General features: G+C 33.3%; 1 protein-coding gene across 6 annotated transcripts; it reads right to left on the reverse strand.

The window, feature by feature from the left end:
- Positions 1-1,009: 1,009 nt before the first annotated feature.
- On the reverse strand, positions 1,010-19,578 carry LOC132708216 (far upstream element-binding protein 2). Of its 6 annotated transcripts, none has more exons than XR_009619877.1 (15): positions 19,391-19,578; positions 19,208-19,283; positions 18,956-19,132; positions 13,636-13,902; positions 11,919-12,163; positions 11,659-11,810; positions 11,303-11,519; positions 10,967-11,237; positions 10,699-10,910; positions 10,188-10,381; positions 9,880-10,114; positions 9,641-9,758; positions 9,152-9,291; positions 3,209-5,959; positions 1,010-3,147 (listed from the first exon to the last, which is right to left on the reverse strand). XR_009619877.1 is itself a non-coding variant. In XM_060680391.1 (14 exons), exons 1-13 carry the CDS (start codon positions 19,475-19,477, stop codon positions 9,164-9,166), a joined length of 2,379 nt encoding a protein of 792 aa, XP_060536374.1. In that variant the 5' UTR covers positions 19,478-19,578; the 3' UTR covers positions 1,010-5,959; positions 9,152-9,163. The 6 variants fall into 6 exon arrangements, 4 of the variants coding, with proteins under 4 accessions (XP_060536374.1, XP_060536375.1, XP_060536373.1 ...); XR_009619876.1 differs by having other exon boundaries at positions 1,015-3,471; positions 5,814-5,959; XM_060680391.1 differs by having other exon boundaries at positions 1,010-5,959.
- Positions 19,579-19,645: the final 67 nt, after the last annotated feature.

Here is a 19,645-nt window from a genome sequence, read left to right on the forward strand (position 1 = left end):
CATTTTCCTTATATGCTCCACTCAGTAAAACAATTTCACTTTGTGGTAGTATTCATCATACTTTTTCTCTGCAATCAAGTTTCCACTCAAACAATTATCTCAGGGATTATATCGGTGACAAACAGATTAATTATCTCGGCTGCTAAACTTAATATTTTCTCTTCGCTAAGTAAAAAGGAGGGCATTAAATGAAAAGTCAATATTATCGAAGGTTGAAGATGACAATTTTCCAACAGATGTTGAGCTAATACTTCGTAAGAGCGGACATTTCCCTCACTCGCTGCCGAAACCGTTGAGAAAGTTTGAGATTGTCTGCACCTGCGACACTTTTACTCAGAAATTTAATTTGGATGTAAAACTTTAAAATGTTCTATTCGCAGATACTTCTCTTAAGTATCTGCTAGACGAACAACAATATATAGTTCGGAATCACTATTAATTTAATTAAGTTATACAAGAGAGTTGGTCCTAGAACTTTACCTACTGGTAAATGTGATAGTATCATATAAATGCTTATTAATTTACCAAGTGTCAAGTTGTCACTTTATCCAACGAACGATGTTTTGCATCAATACTGAACTCTAAAATTCATACATATGAAAAAACTTGCGAACTTATCGCTAACAATAAATAAACCCAATTGTTTTCCATTATTCTCTTGCAATGATCTATTTTGGAGCGTTGACTTCAAAAGCATTCATGAAAATGAGAACGACTCAATGTTTATAGCTAATTTTAATAGGAGCGGAAAAACAAGTAGACGAGAATTAAGAACAGACTCGGATCAGCAGCTTATCTACTGTGCTTGTTTCAGCAACTTTTATCTGGGAATAAAATGTTCAATTAGAAACAAACTACACTTCCCTGAAAAATTCGATGGATAATGAAGTTTTAGTTTTAACAGTTTATTCATTTCAATTATTGGGCTACTTATTATCTAGGCTTTAATAAGTAAACACAAATATTAAAACTAAAATGAAAACCAACAATAAAAATACAGAATGCTAAATGAAAACGTTTATTGTTCAATGACATTAAAATGATCGTAAATAAAAACAATACCAATGTAACTACAGTGTAACTACAAAATGTAAAGAAAAAAAATGTGCCAAAATACACCACACGCCAGCAAATCTGAAACAGAAGAAGCTCAACGAAATTCATATACACGAGTATAAGAAAGGTGCAATATCTCAATGAACAAAATATATCTCATAAATAAATAGTTCTAAAAATCAGCATTTATTGTAACAGTTCTACAGTAAAGCGAATCTCAGTTGGAGTTAATGAGCAGATTTGGTTAGTTGTTAGTTTTACCTATTAACAGAATTTTCGTATGAGATAGACAATTTGAAACAATGAATCTCTAGGACAATAATTGAGAAAATTCTAAAATTCACTAAAGAAATAAAATAAATTTGACATTTCATTTAACATACTGCAAGATACTCTAAATATTCATAAACTTCACTTTCTTCTATAACTAGTTTAAATTTAAACCATAAAAATGATTAAGTGATCATCTATATATAAAATAGATTGAGAAAAGAAACCTTAAATTTAATTAAATTGAAGTTATTACTGATAGATATTTTCAGATATTTAATTTTCATTTATATTTCATCGACAAACTTGACCGACGGACGGTCAGGATACTATAACGCTTGTGTACTAACTCAAAAGGACCAAGGAAACTCAAAATCTACGATTCAATATTCTAAGAGTGAAATAACTTCAAAATAATGTTTGATTGACTTTCAACTATTAAGTTCACACCTTCATAATTATGTTGAATGATATTTGGCAGGCAGGCAGGCTCTAGGTAGTCGATCTGTTTCGTCGAACACTACCTCGTTGTTTATTAAACAAATTGCTTGTAAATAAATTATAATGAAGAAAATGAGTAATTATATAAATGCGATATTAACTTTTCAGATTTGGTTTGAATCAGAACAAAGTCCGTACGAGCCTCCAAGGTAATGATAAGAAAGTACACGCCAAAGAATATTTAATTACACTGCGCGTCAAATTTAACGCATATTTTGGAAAAACATCGAAAATTATTTTTAAGTTAGAGATATCAATTTCTATATAAACAGAATTATTATTTTCAACATTTTATTACGTGCGCACTAGAGATATAACAAAAATCTGTTAACAAACCTAAATTTTATAATATGCATTGCCACCTCTTGCTCTAATTCCTGCTCTTGGCATATTTGAACTTAGATTTCTGATTTCGTCTGGTTCAATTTGATCTCAAATTTCAGTTAGGTTTAATGACATTACTCCAGCTACGTAGAGGCGTGCATTATCGTGTATCAATAACATTTTTTTCCCTAATAAATGAAGTCCGTACGAGCCTCCAAACCTTAAACCATAACAGAGCCGCCTTCATAGCTGACAGTTTCCGCCAGGTTACATTGAGCGTATCGCTCTCCAGGGTGAAGCGAACATCGCTTAAAAGGCAAAATCGCGACTCGTCAGAAAACAGTATCCCATTCACCCATTTTGGCGTGCCCGGGGGCAAACGTTGATTTCGAGCGTCTATAGTTGGTTAGTGGCGGATCAGATGCGGCCCTATACGAAGCCTGTTTTCAGCAATGTTTTCTGCTAATCTTCTGTGCACTTTATCTTGTTTGCCTGTAATAAATCGATGGTCTTCTTTAGTTTCTGCCAGTCTTTTCATATCGTGCCAGTGCACTAGATAACGCAGATTGTGTCACACCAAGGCGGAATAATACCATTTGAACTAGTGCGAGGTCTGTTTCCACAAATCTGCAGCAGCACATACTTCAGGCGAGAGATTCCCTCGCTCGTTCGGCCAATTAGCTTTAAAACAATAAAGTACCGTAAGTAAACAATTCAACTTTTTGGGAAATATATCAGAATTTGTTTTCACAGCCTTCTTCGCAGAGGCATCATTTTAAACCAATGACAAACATTATAAATTTTCATCAATTGAATTTTCTTATTTTACAAAATATGAGTTAATTTTGCTGCGCAGTGTATATTAGCATATTTGTATACTGTGTAAAAGTTTCGAATGAACTTGAAAATTATTAAATCCACCTTTCGCCATGGCTGTTTCACCTTCCCTTCTTTTTTCTGCAGTCAGGGTTAATACGATAGCGATTAGCGAAGTTCCTTGAAAAAGCAAAAATGTCCAATCGAATGCAAAACTAGATTTGCGTGAATGAATACTTACATGAAGCAAATATTTCCCACCACAACGGACGTTGAACAAGACACTTTTTTTCTCGCAAACATATCAACAAAAAATAATTTCCGCACCAACTAGTAAAATTATACACATATACGGTTATTATCTTAAACTTTGCAGTAAAACGTTGCTATCAAGTGAAATCGAAGTACTCTGATACCTTTTTCCACTTTTTCGATAGTTCCGATACCTGCGGCAGTGCACATTCTAGCTTCAATAATAGCGAAGGGCTCTGGAAAACTGCTGACCTGGATCATTTAAAACATATTTAATTTTTGGCCAACAAAAATTAAAGGAACAGCACGACACAAAAACATGTCAAATTAAAACAAAAAGCATAAATAAATATACATGATCTTAATACTAAATAAACCGATACTGGCATAATATGGAAAGTGTAATTTGGTATGGAAATTTTGAACCGCCAAATATTGTCAGACAGGGACCGGAAGATTAAAATGTAGGTCACTAAGCTGTAACACACATGACTGCAATTTTTTCGTGTCCTTCAAAACACAAGACGCCGATAGCTTACATCTAATGTCCTATTATTTCCAGGTTAAGATCTAGCAAGATGAATATAGCCCTGCATTTTGTTAACACCAGCGCACCGAATTTATTGTTTTATTTAATGGACCTTTCTGTAAAGTGGCCTTTAACATTCTCAATGCAAAGATCCCAGATTTATTTATTTTTTAATTACAACAATAACACCTGTTATTTCGTTTTTTTACGAAAGTAACGGATAAAGCTCTATTTATTATTGACGTATAGACGTGATCAAAAGCGATGATAGTGATAATAAGTAATTAAATCAGTTTTTATACGAGTCTCAAAACTATCAAAAATTTTGGATTAACGTAAACACAACTATCGTACATTGAACTGTCGGCAGAAGCTGGCACGAGGAAAGAACAAAGTAAAGAATCTCACCAGATCTTTGTTGAAGAAAGAGTGGAGAGAAAAAAAATTGAGATTTAAAGCAGCGATTTTATGAGCTGAAAAATATTAATAATGAAAACACGAAGTGAATTCCTCGCAGGGTCATGTGCCACGTGGATGACTGTAGGATAACCAACACTTTCTTTGAACACAATAGAAGACAAATGAAATGAAAAAAGATGTGTCATGTTCATTTCATTATAACTTGATTTTAAATTAAGCAATACACCATTTATTCAATTTTTCGTTAATCTTTTTGTTTGCTTTTCTTTGTGTGGCAGTGTTTGGTAAAACGCAAAATCTTCAAAGACCATTGGTAGCGCAAAACCATAAAAGAGGTTCTTCAGCAATTTAAAGAATTGATCATTCTCTGACGCGCAGGTGACAATTTCCAAAAAATTTTTAAAGCTTTTGGACATCTACTCCACTATTAAAAATATAATGAAAAATTAATCGATAAAATCAAAACTCTCGTTTTACTAGCCACAACGGAAAACTGCGGAAATTTTGCTGACCTATTAGGAACCACCTCAGTTTTACAAGTTCTCCAAGTTGCTGAGAACCCTGGCCAAAATTAGACCAGGTCTACGTCAAAATATTAAACATATTAAAGTTATTACGTATCCTATACTCTTGCGACAAATAATTCGATTAAATGTTACTATACGAACATTATATTAGCTACAAAAAGCATTGGACCAAGGAAGTGAATAATAAATATATCACACCTAATCAACAATTAATATTATCTATAGTTTATGGCTTATTAACCTCCCCGTAAGCCAATGCAACTTGCAGTTTGCAACAAAATTGCATATTTATGGAGAACTATACAAAGTGTCTCAAGCCATGCATCTGATTAAAACAAGGAACAGGAGAATTTGCAATTAAAGACCTAACGAACCAAACTTGACCAAATCCAACTTCAAGTATCACTATTTTTTTAATGTTTTAAAATTTTTTTTGTTTCGGGAATTTTCTCTGTTTGATTGAATGTTGAAACATGCTGCCACAGCGCACCTTCTTGAAAAATTGCAAAATGTTTTCATTATAACATTGCGCTAAATTTAATGCTCAAGTAAAACAAAAAACCATTAATTAAAAAAATGTGTCTTGTAAAGTGTATTCATATAGTTAATGCTATAACAAAACTACTCCTACAAAAAATACACTACAGAGTTTGTGAGGGATTATTTTTATTTTTCCTTATTTTTATTACTTTCCATCCTAGCCCTGTAAGAAAAAATTGCAGCATGAAAATTTCTTTATGAATGTGTCCTGAAAATGAAATTTGACGCATTTACCAAAAAATAAATCTGAAAAATTTTATACACCACGCGGTTTTTCTGGAAATATGCACCATGATAAAAACAAAATCCTACTTGTGCCAACTCGGGTTCACAATATGCTACCATTTTCCATCGTCAAATCTATGACATAGTACATATTTCAACATTCTTTTTAAGAAAAATAAATATAAAAAAAATTATAAAAAATGTAAAAATAGAGAATTTAAAGAGAAAATGGATGTAAAAAGATGTTCGTAAACCGTTTTTAAATGAACTCCCCATATGGCTTACTTTAACTTGATCCAAGACTTTTGGGACAACATGTATATATCAGGAAAAAAGGTACGTTTCACACCTACCAGATTTTGGAGTTGGATGTTTGCACCTCCCATTAACCTACAGTGTTAGGCAATAGTCAGTCACAACGGTGACCAGTGGTCATTTTTATAAATCTCGTACTTCCGGGACTACTCAAACTGTGACCCAGCTGTTGCCAAAGTATTTTCTGAAAACGGATGCCCGAAATCATTAAAATCTTTTTAATTGTGTGGTATTTTCAAAGGGACACCGGTACAACTATTTCACCTCAATCAAATATGATATACAAATTGATATATAAAGCAGAAATAGAACTACCATAATAATGAAGAAGATACTTCACATAATACCAGACCAATTTACGAGATTAAACTTATCAAACTCTCAAAATGCGCAATGTGTATAAATAGCACCTTACTCGTTATGCAAATGCAATTTAAAATAACAGGAATTAATAGCCTAAACTCCAAAATAATTTTAAAGACAAAGCAATGTGGGTGGGTGATCTGTTGACTCCATCTCTGCAACAAGTAATGAAAGAACTGGAAATTACGTGTCAGCAAAAATTAACACATGACGCAAAAATAACCAAAAAATATATCGTACAGTATTTCACATACATACAATAAAAGATTTGAGTGAATATGGCAATGCACTGTAGATGGTAGTAACAAAACAAAAAATATCACAATTTTACTCACCTAAACATAACTCATTATATTAAATATAATATCCTATATTTATCGTCATATAACAAAAAATAAATTATGAACCCACATTAATTAAGGGGCTAGAATCCAACGTTCAACCTTTTAATCGACACCAAGCAGATGAGCCATCCACTATATTCCAATAGGTACTCTGCAGCGAAAGAGGCAAATCGAAAAAATCTGTACACTGTGACAATACTCATCCAAAATAACATTCACGCACTAAACGCCCCCAATCCAAACTTTAACTTTAAGGAAAATAACATCCCAGACAATATGCATTATTATTATTTATTTAATTTAAGAAAAAGTGTTTCCCTGGTTGGTCTTGAAGAAAGTTTTTTTTAAATAATTTTAGTAGCTGAGGATGACCACTTAAGCAGATGAGGCACATATTGAATAATAGATTTTTGTGGAGTAGCTCAGACTTTCTTTTTTTCTATTTTAACTCTTCCACTGAGAGGATGTGCTATTTTTGTCATTTAAAATACTGCCCCGAATTTGAAACATTTTGCAAGGTGCCATAACGAAAAAAGTAAGCATATAAGAGACATTACGAAAAAAAAAATGTAATTTGAAAAGAATTCGTTATTCTTTATTGAAAGATATTCACCGTAATGCGACATAACTCGATGTTGCAAAATATCCTTCATCGAAATTATGAAATTATTCTCTTATTGGAGGACATCTACAAATTATGTCAGCGATTAACAGCGAGAGAGGGGAGTCATGAAAATTTGAGCTCTGAAAAAGGGGCGGAAGGACTGGGTAAAAAAATGTAATTCAATATAAATAAAACCAAATTGATATATATGTTATTAAAAAGATACATGATCGCATTTAATACGTTTAATATCTATTATCAGTGGCCATTAATCTAAGCAACAATGATTTAGTTCTACAAGGCATTTAATCATCTTTAATGAAGCAGTCCAATAATCTCGTGTGACATTTATAAAAAAATAAATTTATTATTCTTTTTCAAAAGTTCAAAATTTTTAAAATCAAAGAATAGATCAATAGCATTCTAAAAGCTAAAACATTTTGACCCATGTAAATCCCGCTAGATTGGCGCTAACAGATCGCGATTTGGAAAACAAGAAGAGCAATTTCAATTCAATTTTCAAAATTGAATTAGACCGTGCATTAAATTTCGTTTTTATTCTTTAGGAAAACAGAACAAACATACATATACATACATACATACATACATACATACAAACATACTTTCACTTATTTATAACCCATACCCTAATGTTAAGTATATTGGTGATGTGGTTTGGTAATTGTTTAGGATAAATCAAAATTGCCACGCCACATATTGCCAAAGATATACAAAATCAACATAATTTGACAGAATCAATAATCAATATGAAACAATCAGTACATGATCAAATGCAATCGATTGATGCTCATCAATATGCACCTATAATGGAAATAAACAAATTGTACACTTCAGTGATTCATATATGTTTAAAAAACAAAGAACAGTAAAGTAATGTGGAAACAAGTAAATAAGTAACCTGCAATTTTTTGAGACACTGTGGGTACATGGACTGATGACGGGGTGACCTGAAAAATATTTTCAAAGAAAAACAACAAACAACGCAAATGATGAAAGTTTAAATTTAATAATTTCATACACAAGAAGCAATTACACAGTTGTACACAAAATTACAGTACCTTAAAAATTACAAATATAACCAGTTTTGAAAAGATATTTTCATTGTCTTTTGACCACCAACTTTAAATCATATTTTTAAGGTGAAGAATTTATAAGGATATTGAATACTTAAGACCAAATGACACCTACTTTTTCAATTTCGACGGTTAAGCTTGCAATTTTGGCAATGTTCCCTTTATTTATAAGGATATTGACTTAATTAATTAAGCAAAATAGAAGTCATAATAATTCGGATAAAAAGCAAAAGCAAAAGTCAATATATATTTATTTTAAATATCCTCACTATTGTTCGTGTTAACCGTCATTCTTACCAAGTCAGACCTCCATCTTCTTGTTGCTTTAGACTGCCCCTAAGCCTATGGAGTATGAAAAAAGATATTTGCGAAATTCTAAACCTTTTCAAATATGTATTGTGTAAGAATGCATGCCTTGTTAATGGAAACAATAAAAATACCATGTTAAACAAAATACTGCCCAACTTTATATAAATTCAGGAAGTAAATATCTACTTCCTTTTACAAGAAAAGTAAACAGAATACCTTAAAAACTATTAACTAAATGTTACACATATAATCTAGACGATGCACTCTTCAAACTCAAAGGTCGATGGAAGGGCAGGGCTCATAAAATAGTCTCTTATAACTAGGCGGTTTTTAAAATGGTTTCTTATGACCTAAGAATTTGTATTTCCCATCGATCTCTTTACTTGACAACAGGGGGCCACATTTTAAATCTGCAAATGACAAAACTGATATCTCGCTGGTCACACCTCCTGAAAAAAGAATGCATTGTCCAACAAGCGATTGTTGTGTCACTAACGGTCAAAATCATTTACTTGACAATGCATTCTCGTTTAATAAAGCTTATTGACAACATACAAATAATCCTGAAATAAAAAATAATGAAACAAAAAAAAATCAAAACACCACAGATACTCATCAGACATTTGTAAATGTTATAAAAAAATAATACAATCAACACTCACGTAAGTTCAAGGTTAGTTATCTGGCGGATTGGGCGGAGCTGCGGTGGGTTGACCTCCATAGCCGTACGACGGAAAACCATAATTTTGTTGTGGAACTGCGCCCGGTACGCCAGCCTGAGGTTGCGCTCCATAATAATTTGCTGCAAAAGAGCAAAACAAAATAAAATCTTAAAAAATAAATAAATGGAAATGCACTTATTAAAAGTTTGCCAAAGTCACAGCTAACCAGCCAGATCTTCTAATTTAAAAAAATATATATTACGAACACACAATATAAAATTTAATCATTCTATCATTATCTATGAAACATCCAAAAATAAGATAGTTCTTAACTCAGTATTCTACACTTCTAACATTAATCACAGTTAGCAAAGCCTTTCAGCTACAGCTAATTAAAAAGACCAAGAACAAAACACAGAGAAGGTAAACTTGGCCAAAGTACAAATAAATGCATTATACTGATATCTTCATAACAACAACAAAAATTACCTGTAGGTGCCTGATATGCTCCATATGGTTGTTGATAACCTGTTGGAGCAGCTCCAGTGGTTTGTTGAACTGCAGCAGCGCCAGACACACCAGAAGATGGTACTGCAGAACCCTGACCCTGTTAAACAATTATCAAATGTCATATAAGGGAATCAACGCCTATTTTACAAAAATGTCATATAAGGGGATCAACGTCTATTTTACAAAAAGTAGTAAAAATCATTTAAAAAGATACTCACTTTAGTTTTCATTTGCGCTTCGATGGCTTCAGCTTCTTTCACTTTTCCTATACTTCTATAGTATTCGGCCCATTGAGCGCTGTAATCTGGCTGGCCGGCTGAAGAAGCGGCAGAGTTGTTAGTGGATGGCACTGCTCCAGTTTGGGGTGCACCACCACCTACTGCACCTCCTCCAGCATTTTTTGATTTTGCTTGTTGTTCAATCATTTCGGCTTCCCTGTGCATTCCCAGTGTTCTAAATGAAAAAAGTAAGATGATTGAAAAAAAATTGTTCTATATTCTAGTTGCAAAAAATGAATAATTTATACCTGTAATATTCAGCCCATTGTAAAGAATAATCTGGTTGGCCAGTGGCCGGATTGACAGAAACTTGCGAATTTCCTACAGCATTATTTTGAGTAGAATCATTTCCTTGGGGTGGTTGACCCCACTGTTGTTGATATCCAGGCATATTACCCCAACCTTGGGGATTATAACCTTGGGGTGCCATTCCAGGATATGCCTAAGAACACCAATATTTTTTGGCAAAAATAAAAATTTAATTCCAATTACTTATTTTTATTCCCAATGTTAATGAAATAAAGATTGGGGACGTCAATGACTATAGCACTTATAGTCCCAACCACAGAGCGCTAATCAGAAAACTACTGTTTAAAAAATTCAAAACTCAATAATAATAGTAACTAGGGAGGTAATCAAGACTACCAAAAAAGGTCGAGGAGGAAAATTTGGTCGAGAGTCTTATTAACTACCATAAAGACAGACATTCGAAGTGAAAAATTCCTGTAGACTTGCAAATGGGATGAACCTTCTACTTACGGTAGGCATACTATTTGCCATGGGCGGACCAGAAGTACTGACAAAGTTGAGCGGCATTTGAATTTTGTCCTGTATTATGCGCTTAGCGCTCTCTATGGTATCAGGGTCTCCTTTTATAATAAAAGTTTTTTCATTTGGGTTCGAATTACTTCTTCTGTCAATTTCGCAGTATGCGCCTGATTGCTGATTAATTTGCTTTATAGTTTCTCCCCCTAAATCACAAAATTAAATGAACTTAAATCAGGTCAATGTAAAATTGCACACTCACCTCTACCAATAATGACTCCACACTTATTACTCGGCACTGTAAATTGAACTTCCTGTTGGGCACCAACTTGGTTTCTATCATTCCAGCCATTGCCCCCGTCTCCATAACCACCTCTATCGTTATTACGATCGCCCATGAAACCCCCTCTACCACCACCTCGACCACCTCCACGCCCTCTCCCGCCTCTACCACCACCACCCATTCGACCCATATCATGGCCAGCATCTCTTTGTTGTACACTATCTATTAATTCTTCTATTTTTTGACGCGCCTACAAAGCAAATGATAAATAATTAATGATTAATACCAAGCTTGTTGACAATTTATCAAACATACATGTTCAACCTGCTTTGGATTGCCTGATAAAAAGCAACTGCGGTCTCCTGGACCTTCATCCCGTGCTTGTTGAAACTGCACTCTAGCACCTGTTTCAGATTGAATTTTTTTAATCATATCTCCACCTTTTCCTATGACCACACCAACTGCCGCTCGTGGAACCAAGACTTCAACTTCACCAGAATTCCCACCATAATCATTGTAACTGTCCTGATTCCTGAAAGCCAATGGTAATTCTATTAACAATAATGTAATCATAAAAATAATTGTGAAATATTAAGAACACTGAATGAAGAGGTTCAATGAGAAAACTGTAAATAAAAACAACATAACAACTACACAATGTTTTGGTCTACCTGTCATTTCTACCCCGTCCTCCTCCGCCTCTATTAAAAGTTTTCATCTCTTTCTCAGCAATCAAATCATAAACTAATTGTTTAGCATGTTCAACCCGCTGTGGCTCACCACTTATGACCAAAGGTTTCTCATGTTCCTGATTGGGTCCCTCCTATGAAAAAGATATATAATTAATATTGCAATGATTACAAAATATCCGAATTTTCAACACCTCGAAATTTTACATTTTTACATAAATTACAAAATATTTATAAATTACCTGTATGACTACCATTTTTGCCCCACTTTTTTCCTGTAATTGTTTAATGGTTTCACCTCCTTTTCCTATAATTAAGCCAACTTTGGGCCCTGGTATCATAATTTCTACACTAGTACGTCCTCCTTGACCTGACGGAGCACCCCCCATTCCACCAGGACCCATTCCTCCCATACCAGGTGGACCGCCCATCCCTGGAGGGCCTCCCATCCCTGGTGGTCCTCCCATACCCATATTATTCATGCCTCCTAAAAAATATTTGTATTTTATGGGTCTGCACAATGCAAATGTACATAGTTTAATACATACAGGGTAGCTTACTATTGCGGGATTCTTATATATCTCCATAATAACTTACTAAATCGAAAAATTATAAATACAAAAACGTTTGAGTCATCTGATTTCCGTATTTTAAATGGAACACGCTATTTATTATTTCGTTTGTGTATTTCTAAGAAAATTTTATGGTAGGTTTTCATAAGATTTCTCAATACTTAATTCCAATAGTTTCTTAGATACCGTGAATAAATTTAAAATTTTGGGAGATGTAACATCATTTCGAACACAACCTTTAACCATAATCGTAATAATCGCATGTATGGCCGAGGAAACCACGAAAATGTATTTCATATTGAGAATTGACTGATCCCAAACAGGGTGTACACAATTTGTTGAAAAGTTACGTTATTTGCAAAGGTATATTTTCCTTTTTTAAAGAACTACATTCATTGACGTCTACTGTGACGTTTAGCAGGCTGTGGGCTTGGATGGACTTTTGATAGAAAATACGAAACGACAAGAAAAACGTTGGAAGGCATAGTCAATCGATCAGAATTAGATAGTGGATCACAACATACATATTTGAAAAAACAATTTTGCATCCTTGAAAATATAATATAATTGGTTGGTAAATTTAGGACAGTCTGTGTTTCCGTTTACTATTGAGATTAAGTAAGATATTTAATACGAAATTTTCTTAGAAATAAAAAAATTAAATAATCTACAGGGTGTTCCATTTAAAATAAGGAAGTTAGGTATCCTGAGATATTTATAGGATACTTTGTATAATAGCAACTATTTTTATTGCATACATCTTTAACATTTAAATTTTTCGATAAAATATACTATTACTTAGGTATAAAAGAACCTCGTAGGATAACTGTATAACTAGTGTCAACTGCACAAATGATTTTATATATTTATAACAACGAAAAAGAAGAAATGCAACGCAAATTAATCAAAACGCGAGAAATTTATTAAACATTATGTTTAAAATATCTCATTCTGCATTCAATTTGTATTCGATCAAACAGAATAAATACTCCAAGCCAGTTTCAAGCGATTGTCGATTAACCACCCACGGCGATTTACAAGCTGTCAACTGTCAGATCCTGCTCTCTAGGAACAACTTTAATTTTACTGTACCAACAGAAGCGTGAAGAGAGCGGTAATATTTGAATAATTATGGATATCCTTATGGTAATGTATAGAATAAGAAAAACAACTAAATCTACAAAACAACTAAATTGAAACTGAGTAACAAGCAAACATATCATAGGAATGTTAACAGCTTATGAAATGTTTCCTAAGTCACTAATACAAATAATTCAAACTTGGGTTAGTCAATGGAACAGGGAAAATCCAAGTTATTAAAAGACATGCATCATCTCATGCGAAAACGAAGGAAAGATCTTTAAGCATGGTAAAAAGAAATAATGACCTTGGAAGCCGCCGTGGGGGCCCCCGCCGTGGGGCGGCGGACCACCGGGGCCCCTGGGACCCAAGCCATTGTCGGGGCCTCCGTCGTGAGCGCCGCCCCGTTGGTGCACAATGCTCATGATGAGCTCCTTGGCACGAACGACGGCCTCCTTTGAACCTGACAACGAGCAGATGCGGTCAGGCTGGCCCTGCGAATCGGGTGCCATCTGTATCTTACAACCCGACTCGGATTGCAGCCTAGTTATCTGTTCACCTCCGCGACCAATTACTGGAAAATATACAACAGCTCTTTGTGGAGAACGCCTATTTTTAGATGTACCATGTAGCACGAGAAATGTGTGGTGCCGGCTATTCTTAAAGTTGCCAGGGCGTTCAAGGCACAACACACCAAAATTAAAAGAAGAAAAGATATCCAGGGTGCGCTTGCATAATACGAATTCCTACAGCAATTTAAACAAATATATTAGATGTTTCCGAAAAAAAAAATTGTAGAAACAAATGTAATGTAGTAAATAGGCATTCTGATAAATATAGGAAGATTGCTAATTCACAGTCGATAAAGTGACATTAAAAGGAAACGAAATATACAATCGTTTTATTTCTTCAAAAAAAGTGACGAATGAGAAGTTCGGTATATTATATGTTCCTTACAAATTAATTCTAATTTTTCAGGAATTAATTTAAGTGTTCCTCATTTTTTATTTAAAAAATCGCTTCGATGATTACATTTGTGTGGACAAGAAAACAACGAAAAAAAAAAGCATTGAAAAATTAGTTATCCAAAAAATATTCTATGAACTATCAACACTTTTTCTGTGTATAGGGGTAAAAATAAAGATTAAATTACTCAAAGATGATTTAAAGACACAAACAAGCAGTGGAAAAACGTATTGGTAGAAAAAATGCGTTTTTCGAACAGTATTTATTCGATTCGATAATATCCACAAACCAGAACTGCGCCATGACCTTTGTGCTGTATGATTTTTTTCGAGAATGTACACGTTGTGTGTGGGTTATAAGCACAAAGCTGAAAGTGTTCAGGAGTGAATTCTTAGCGATTACTAAAAAATCCCGCGACTGGGCTCGAAAAACAAAAATATATTAAATTATTTGTAATTTTTTTCAGAAAATAGCGACATATTTTAGTAAAGGCAGAGTATACTTTAAACAATCACTTTGGAGGACTATCCTTCTACGCAGTGTTCTATGGCGTACCTTCCGTATTAATAAAGCTAGCGTGTTGTAACTTTCGTGATCCATGCTACTCACTATGAAATGAAAAGTAGCAATTTTGCATTTTCAGCTACCCTTTATAATTCGGTTATACGCGAACTTATTGAAAATGTCAGTATTTTCCCTCCGCCATGGTTCATATTAACTGAAAATTATGATAAATTAAATATAATAGGGCTGTATTCAAACTGTAATGTGACTAAGCGATTGCATCCTATTAGATAATACACTGGTCTTACTTCGGAAAAAAATTGATGCGCCTCAGGTGGTCATATTTTCGTAGAGATGGCAATAATCTTCATCGCATGCTTTCATATTTCACTCACTAACCTGCATATTGCGCCATTTTATTTCTAGACAGCGATCTGTCAGCGGCCACGTTAGTTGTTGAATGCTGCAAGGTTATTGGTTGAAACCATAAAACCAAGATTTTAAATCTCGCACATGCGCATGTTGAATGGACCTCTATATCTCTAGTGACTATATGAAAAACTCTACCCAGACATTTCACACTACATCTAAAAATCCTGTCACTATTAACTTCATAAAAAAGTAGCCGTGACTCCCGAAAGCCGGAAGACGTTAGCTTTATTAATAGGGGAGCTACGCCGTAAAACCATCAAAAATGGGACACGCTGTACGTACAAGTTTTCATGCAAGTAAAGGTTTCTGAGAAAAAGCACGGTGGTTTACATTTTAGGAGGTTTTTGATAGTTCTTTCATTAATTGCGAGTTTTATACGAATAAGGGTACACAGCAATAGCGTTTTGTCAAAATATTTTAATGAGACCCAGATTCTTCATGTGAGAAATATTAGATTAGATATTAATTAATTACCAAGGCGCCCCAGTTGCTATATCGTCATAAGTTGGTAAGCACTCCGGTGGTTATAGTTATAAGAACCTATATATGTTATAACTGCAATTATTTTGGATCAGACTTATAACTTTTCAATTGGTTGAAACAACATCTCGACTTTGAAATATTTTTTTCCGTTGAAGATTTTCGATTTCTCTTCAATAGAGGGTAAAAAAGATTTAAATAGTTACAAACTCCAACTATTTTTAACAAACAATTAAAATTTTGCCCAAAGTGAAATAGGCGCCATGATTCCTGAAAACAACATTATTAAAACTATAATTAATGACACTTTTTTTAAACATTACATCCCACCAATTTTAATAAACCTATACACCAGCAAGAAAAACGTGATTAGTAATTGTAAGCCTACTACCTGACACCCACTGGTTAGATTAATAGGAGTAGATTCGACCAGGGCCAGTCGAAAATTTCTAATGCTTATCAAAAGCACAAACAACTACCTATACCTAATAAAGAAAAGTTACAACATTATGACAATGGCCAGAAGCACATAGGATATGTACAAACCAAAAGAAAAAATACAATACAGTATAATGAAAGCTAGATATATCCGGAACATAATAGTATATTATGCAACAAGCTTGATAAACGCCACTTTAGATACGACTTCATCATGGCCAACGAAGCTTTTCATTTTCCAATGCCTTTTTTTTTACAATTTTTTTCAAGTTAATTTGATAATTTCATATCTCAATAAATAGTCCCTTCCATTACTATTACAATTAAGCACAACAAAAAGTTTTCTCTCTTAACAAAATCACGAACTAACTATTTTAGAAAAAGTATACAGTAAGTAATAGCTTCAAATATTTTTTTAATTCTAGAGATCTATCAAATGACACATATTCCATTAATATCACATAATATTTACTCAAATCTGTATTTATTATTATTACACCATCCACAAATGAATGCTAACTTCCAGCAAATGATGCCATGTTGGACTGGTATTTCTTATGTTAAATTGGCAGTATCACATTTTTTTTTATTTATAACCAAGAATATGTACACTACTGTACTCACTATTGTTAGCGGCACCATAAAATAATACGCATTTACATGTATGCTATTAACTAATTTAATTAAATTTTACATTTCTAAATATGCAATAAAATATTTAATTTTGTTGCTTTTATCTCGAATAAAATCAAAACTATGTATGGACTCCCTAAGTAAGACAAAAATATATTGTAAAATTGTGAAAATATATTCCAGTATTTGTTTTAATTTAATGTCCCCATGCTCTTGTTTCATAGTTTTGTGATTATTTGTGTTTTTAATGACTGTTGTGAGCATAAGCAAATATTGTTTGTGGTCGAACCTAATAATCATTTCAAATTTCTTCACCTTATGACAAACTAAAATCTATAGAATTTGATGCAGAAGATATAAAGGAAACAGTCAACCTTTTTATCTAATTTAAGAAGAAATATTTTTGGGGCGAGAAAATATTACAAAAAATTGTTTTATTTGACCAAACAATATGTAACATTTCAATAACACCCAATACATAGTATTAGAGGAAATGAAAGAGTTAACTGATGTTTATGTTCATGTTCATACTCATACCCATATTTCATTTTCTGGAAAATCAATTTCTATTTTTCGTCCCGTAGTAGATTTCCTGTTTCAATTGTTTTGGGTACCTACGCTGATATATTTTTACACAACATACAGTAGTTGATTTACCTTTTACCTTCAATTATTTATCCACTATTAATAATAATAAATAACAACTGTTTTAAACTTTACAGTAAAACTATACCAAAAACAATTTTTAGCTATTCATATAGAAGCAAAGGACGAATCTGGTTGTATAGGATTAGGATTTTTACTACTCCAAATAATGTAATGGAATAACATGGGAATGTACAAAAACTAGCAACTTCTAGGGCTATTCTGCAACCTCTTTCACCTACATACAGTCATATTTGCAAGATTGCACTGCCTACTCTAAAATGTTTTACTGAATTAATTGAACTATTTGATTATCTCCTATTGTTCTAACACAAAAATGTTTGTATTCCTCAGCACGAGGGAAAAATTTGTTACTTTTTTTTTTATGAATATTTAAATAGAGAAGCAAAAACAAGGCTCCAACATAAATTCCACACAAACACAATTTTTGATAGAACCGCTAATTTCCTTGAATTCCATGTAATTTTCACAGAAAATTATGTTTATATGACAAAGTTTGGCGCTTAATTTTATGTAAATCGCATTGTAGATAAACAAGGATTTTTGTTACCACAAGGCCAGTCACATTCACTCCTAAAAAAATTAAAACACATGGAGTCTTGGCCTTGCGGACTTCCAGAGCGTGTATTTCTCTTCAGGTCATATTACAAAATCGTCAGGGCAATACGGTTTTGGCTTTTGAGGATTTCCATAGAAATCATAAAACACAACAAAATAAATATTGTTTGAGGAAACAAATTATTTTTTAAATGGATATTTATTTATCATTAGAAATTATTATTCATTTTCTTGCAGAGTAGTTCATATAATGTTGAGAAATATTATACATAGCGACAATATCGCATAACAAAGTATTTTAGATAAAAATAATAGTTAAAAAAGAAATGCCTGTCAAGAACGGTTATACATAGATATTTCAATTTCAATGGGTAATTAAATTTATAAATTTTCTATAGCAAAAGTGGTGTTCAACCAAAACAAAACCCAACATACAGGAATGTGAATTTGACTTTAATTCCTTTTAATTTTCAGAATAACCACAATAAGAGTTAAAATAAAAAACCTATGGACAAAATTTGCCAAAATATATTTGTTCTAGAGAGGAATGATCTGATATGTCAATCAGTATGAAAAAACAACTTCAACTTATTTAATTAACAAAATTCTTGGATTAGATATTTAAAACTGAATAAAAAACATCATTTCACACTAGTAATGACTAGCAATCGCTCATTCTGCTGAATAGCAAAATAAAAACCAATATTATGCCAACAATTGGAGTGGAGTCTTGCCTTTTACATTCGCTTTTAATTTTTTCATCAGTGGCCTTACTCTGCAACCTGACAGCATGTACGTTTTTGTATATGTAAGCCTTTTTATACAACAAAAAGTTAATTGAGTGACAGGTACTAAAGCTGAACACCATCAGCTTCAGATGAGCATCAGTCTTTAAACGGAAGGTGCAACACCACACATTTCTAGTGAGTTTATATAACCAAAATACTTACTTAAGCCAACCATTTTATCTGGAACTTTAATGTCTTCATTAACTTGTGGACCATTACCCATTGGTGGGCCACCCATACCACCCTGACTTTGTGGTGGTCTGCCCATTGGTGGTCCTCCCTGTGATCCTCCTAATGCCCCCGGTCCCTTTTTCGCATCCGGTTCTGAAAATTCACTTTCTTTAAGCGGCACATTGAAGATTCATTAATTGTACGAAATCAATAAAATCGGCTATTTTAATATTAAGTTCTCACCTGAGCCGTCTTCTAATGGCCTTTTCGGTCGGCTGTCGCTCGAATTTGTAGATCCAGGATTAATTTTTGCGGCAATCTGGAATCATTAGATTTAAGAAAAATGTACCCCTGGTAAAAACTGGAAACCGGCACGTTGGCAAAAAGGAAGCCATTAAAATACATATCATCATTTGCCGATATTACCTGTTTAGCCCGCTGTAATGCCGCTGCAAATGCTGAAGACTGATTGTAATTTTGCTGCGGTGGACCTACAGCCGAATAATCACTCATTTTCTTTTAACATACAAAAGAAAAATAAAATTTATATACAAGCTATAAAATGGTGTCCACTTCTTGACGCTAAATATTATTAAAAGGTGGCACTACTGGCAAATGGCTCCTGTTAACTAATTGTAGAAATTCCCTAAACAAGTTACCAAACCGAAACACAGATATAAC

Source organism: Cylas formicarius, unplaced genomic scaffold (assembly GCF_029955315.1).
Source record: "Cylas formicarius isolate icCylForm1 unplaced genomic scaffold, icCylForm1.1 PGA_scaffold_10__41_contigs__length_53128322, whole genome shotgun sequence".
Taxonomy (NCBI): domain Eukaryota; kingdom Metazoa; phylum Arthropoda; class Insecta; order Coleoptera; family Brentidae; genus Cylas; species Cylas formicarius.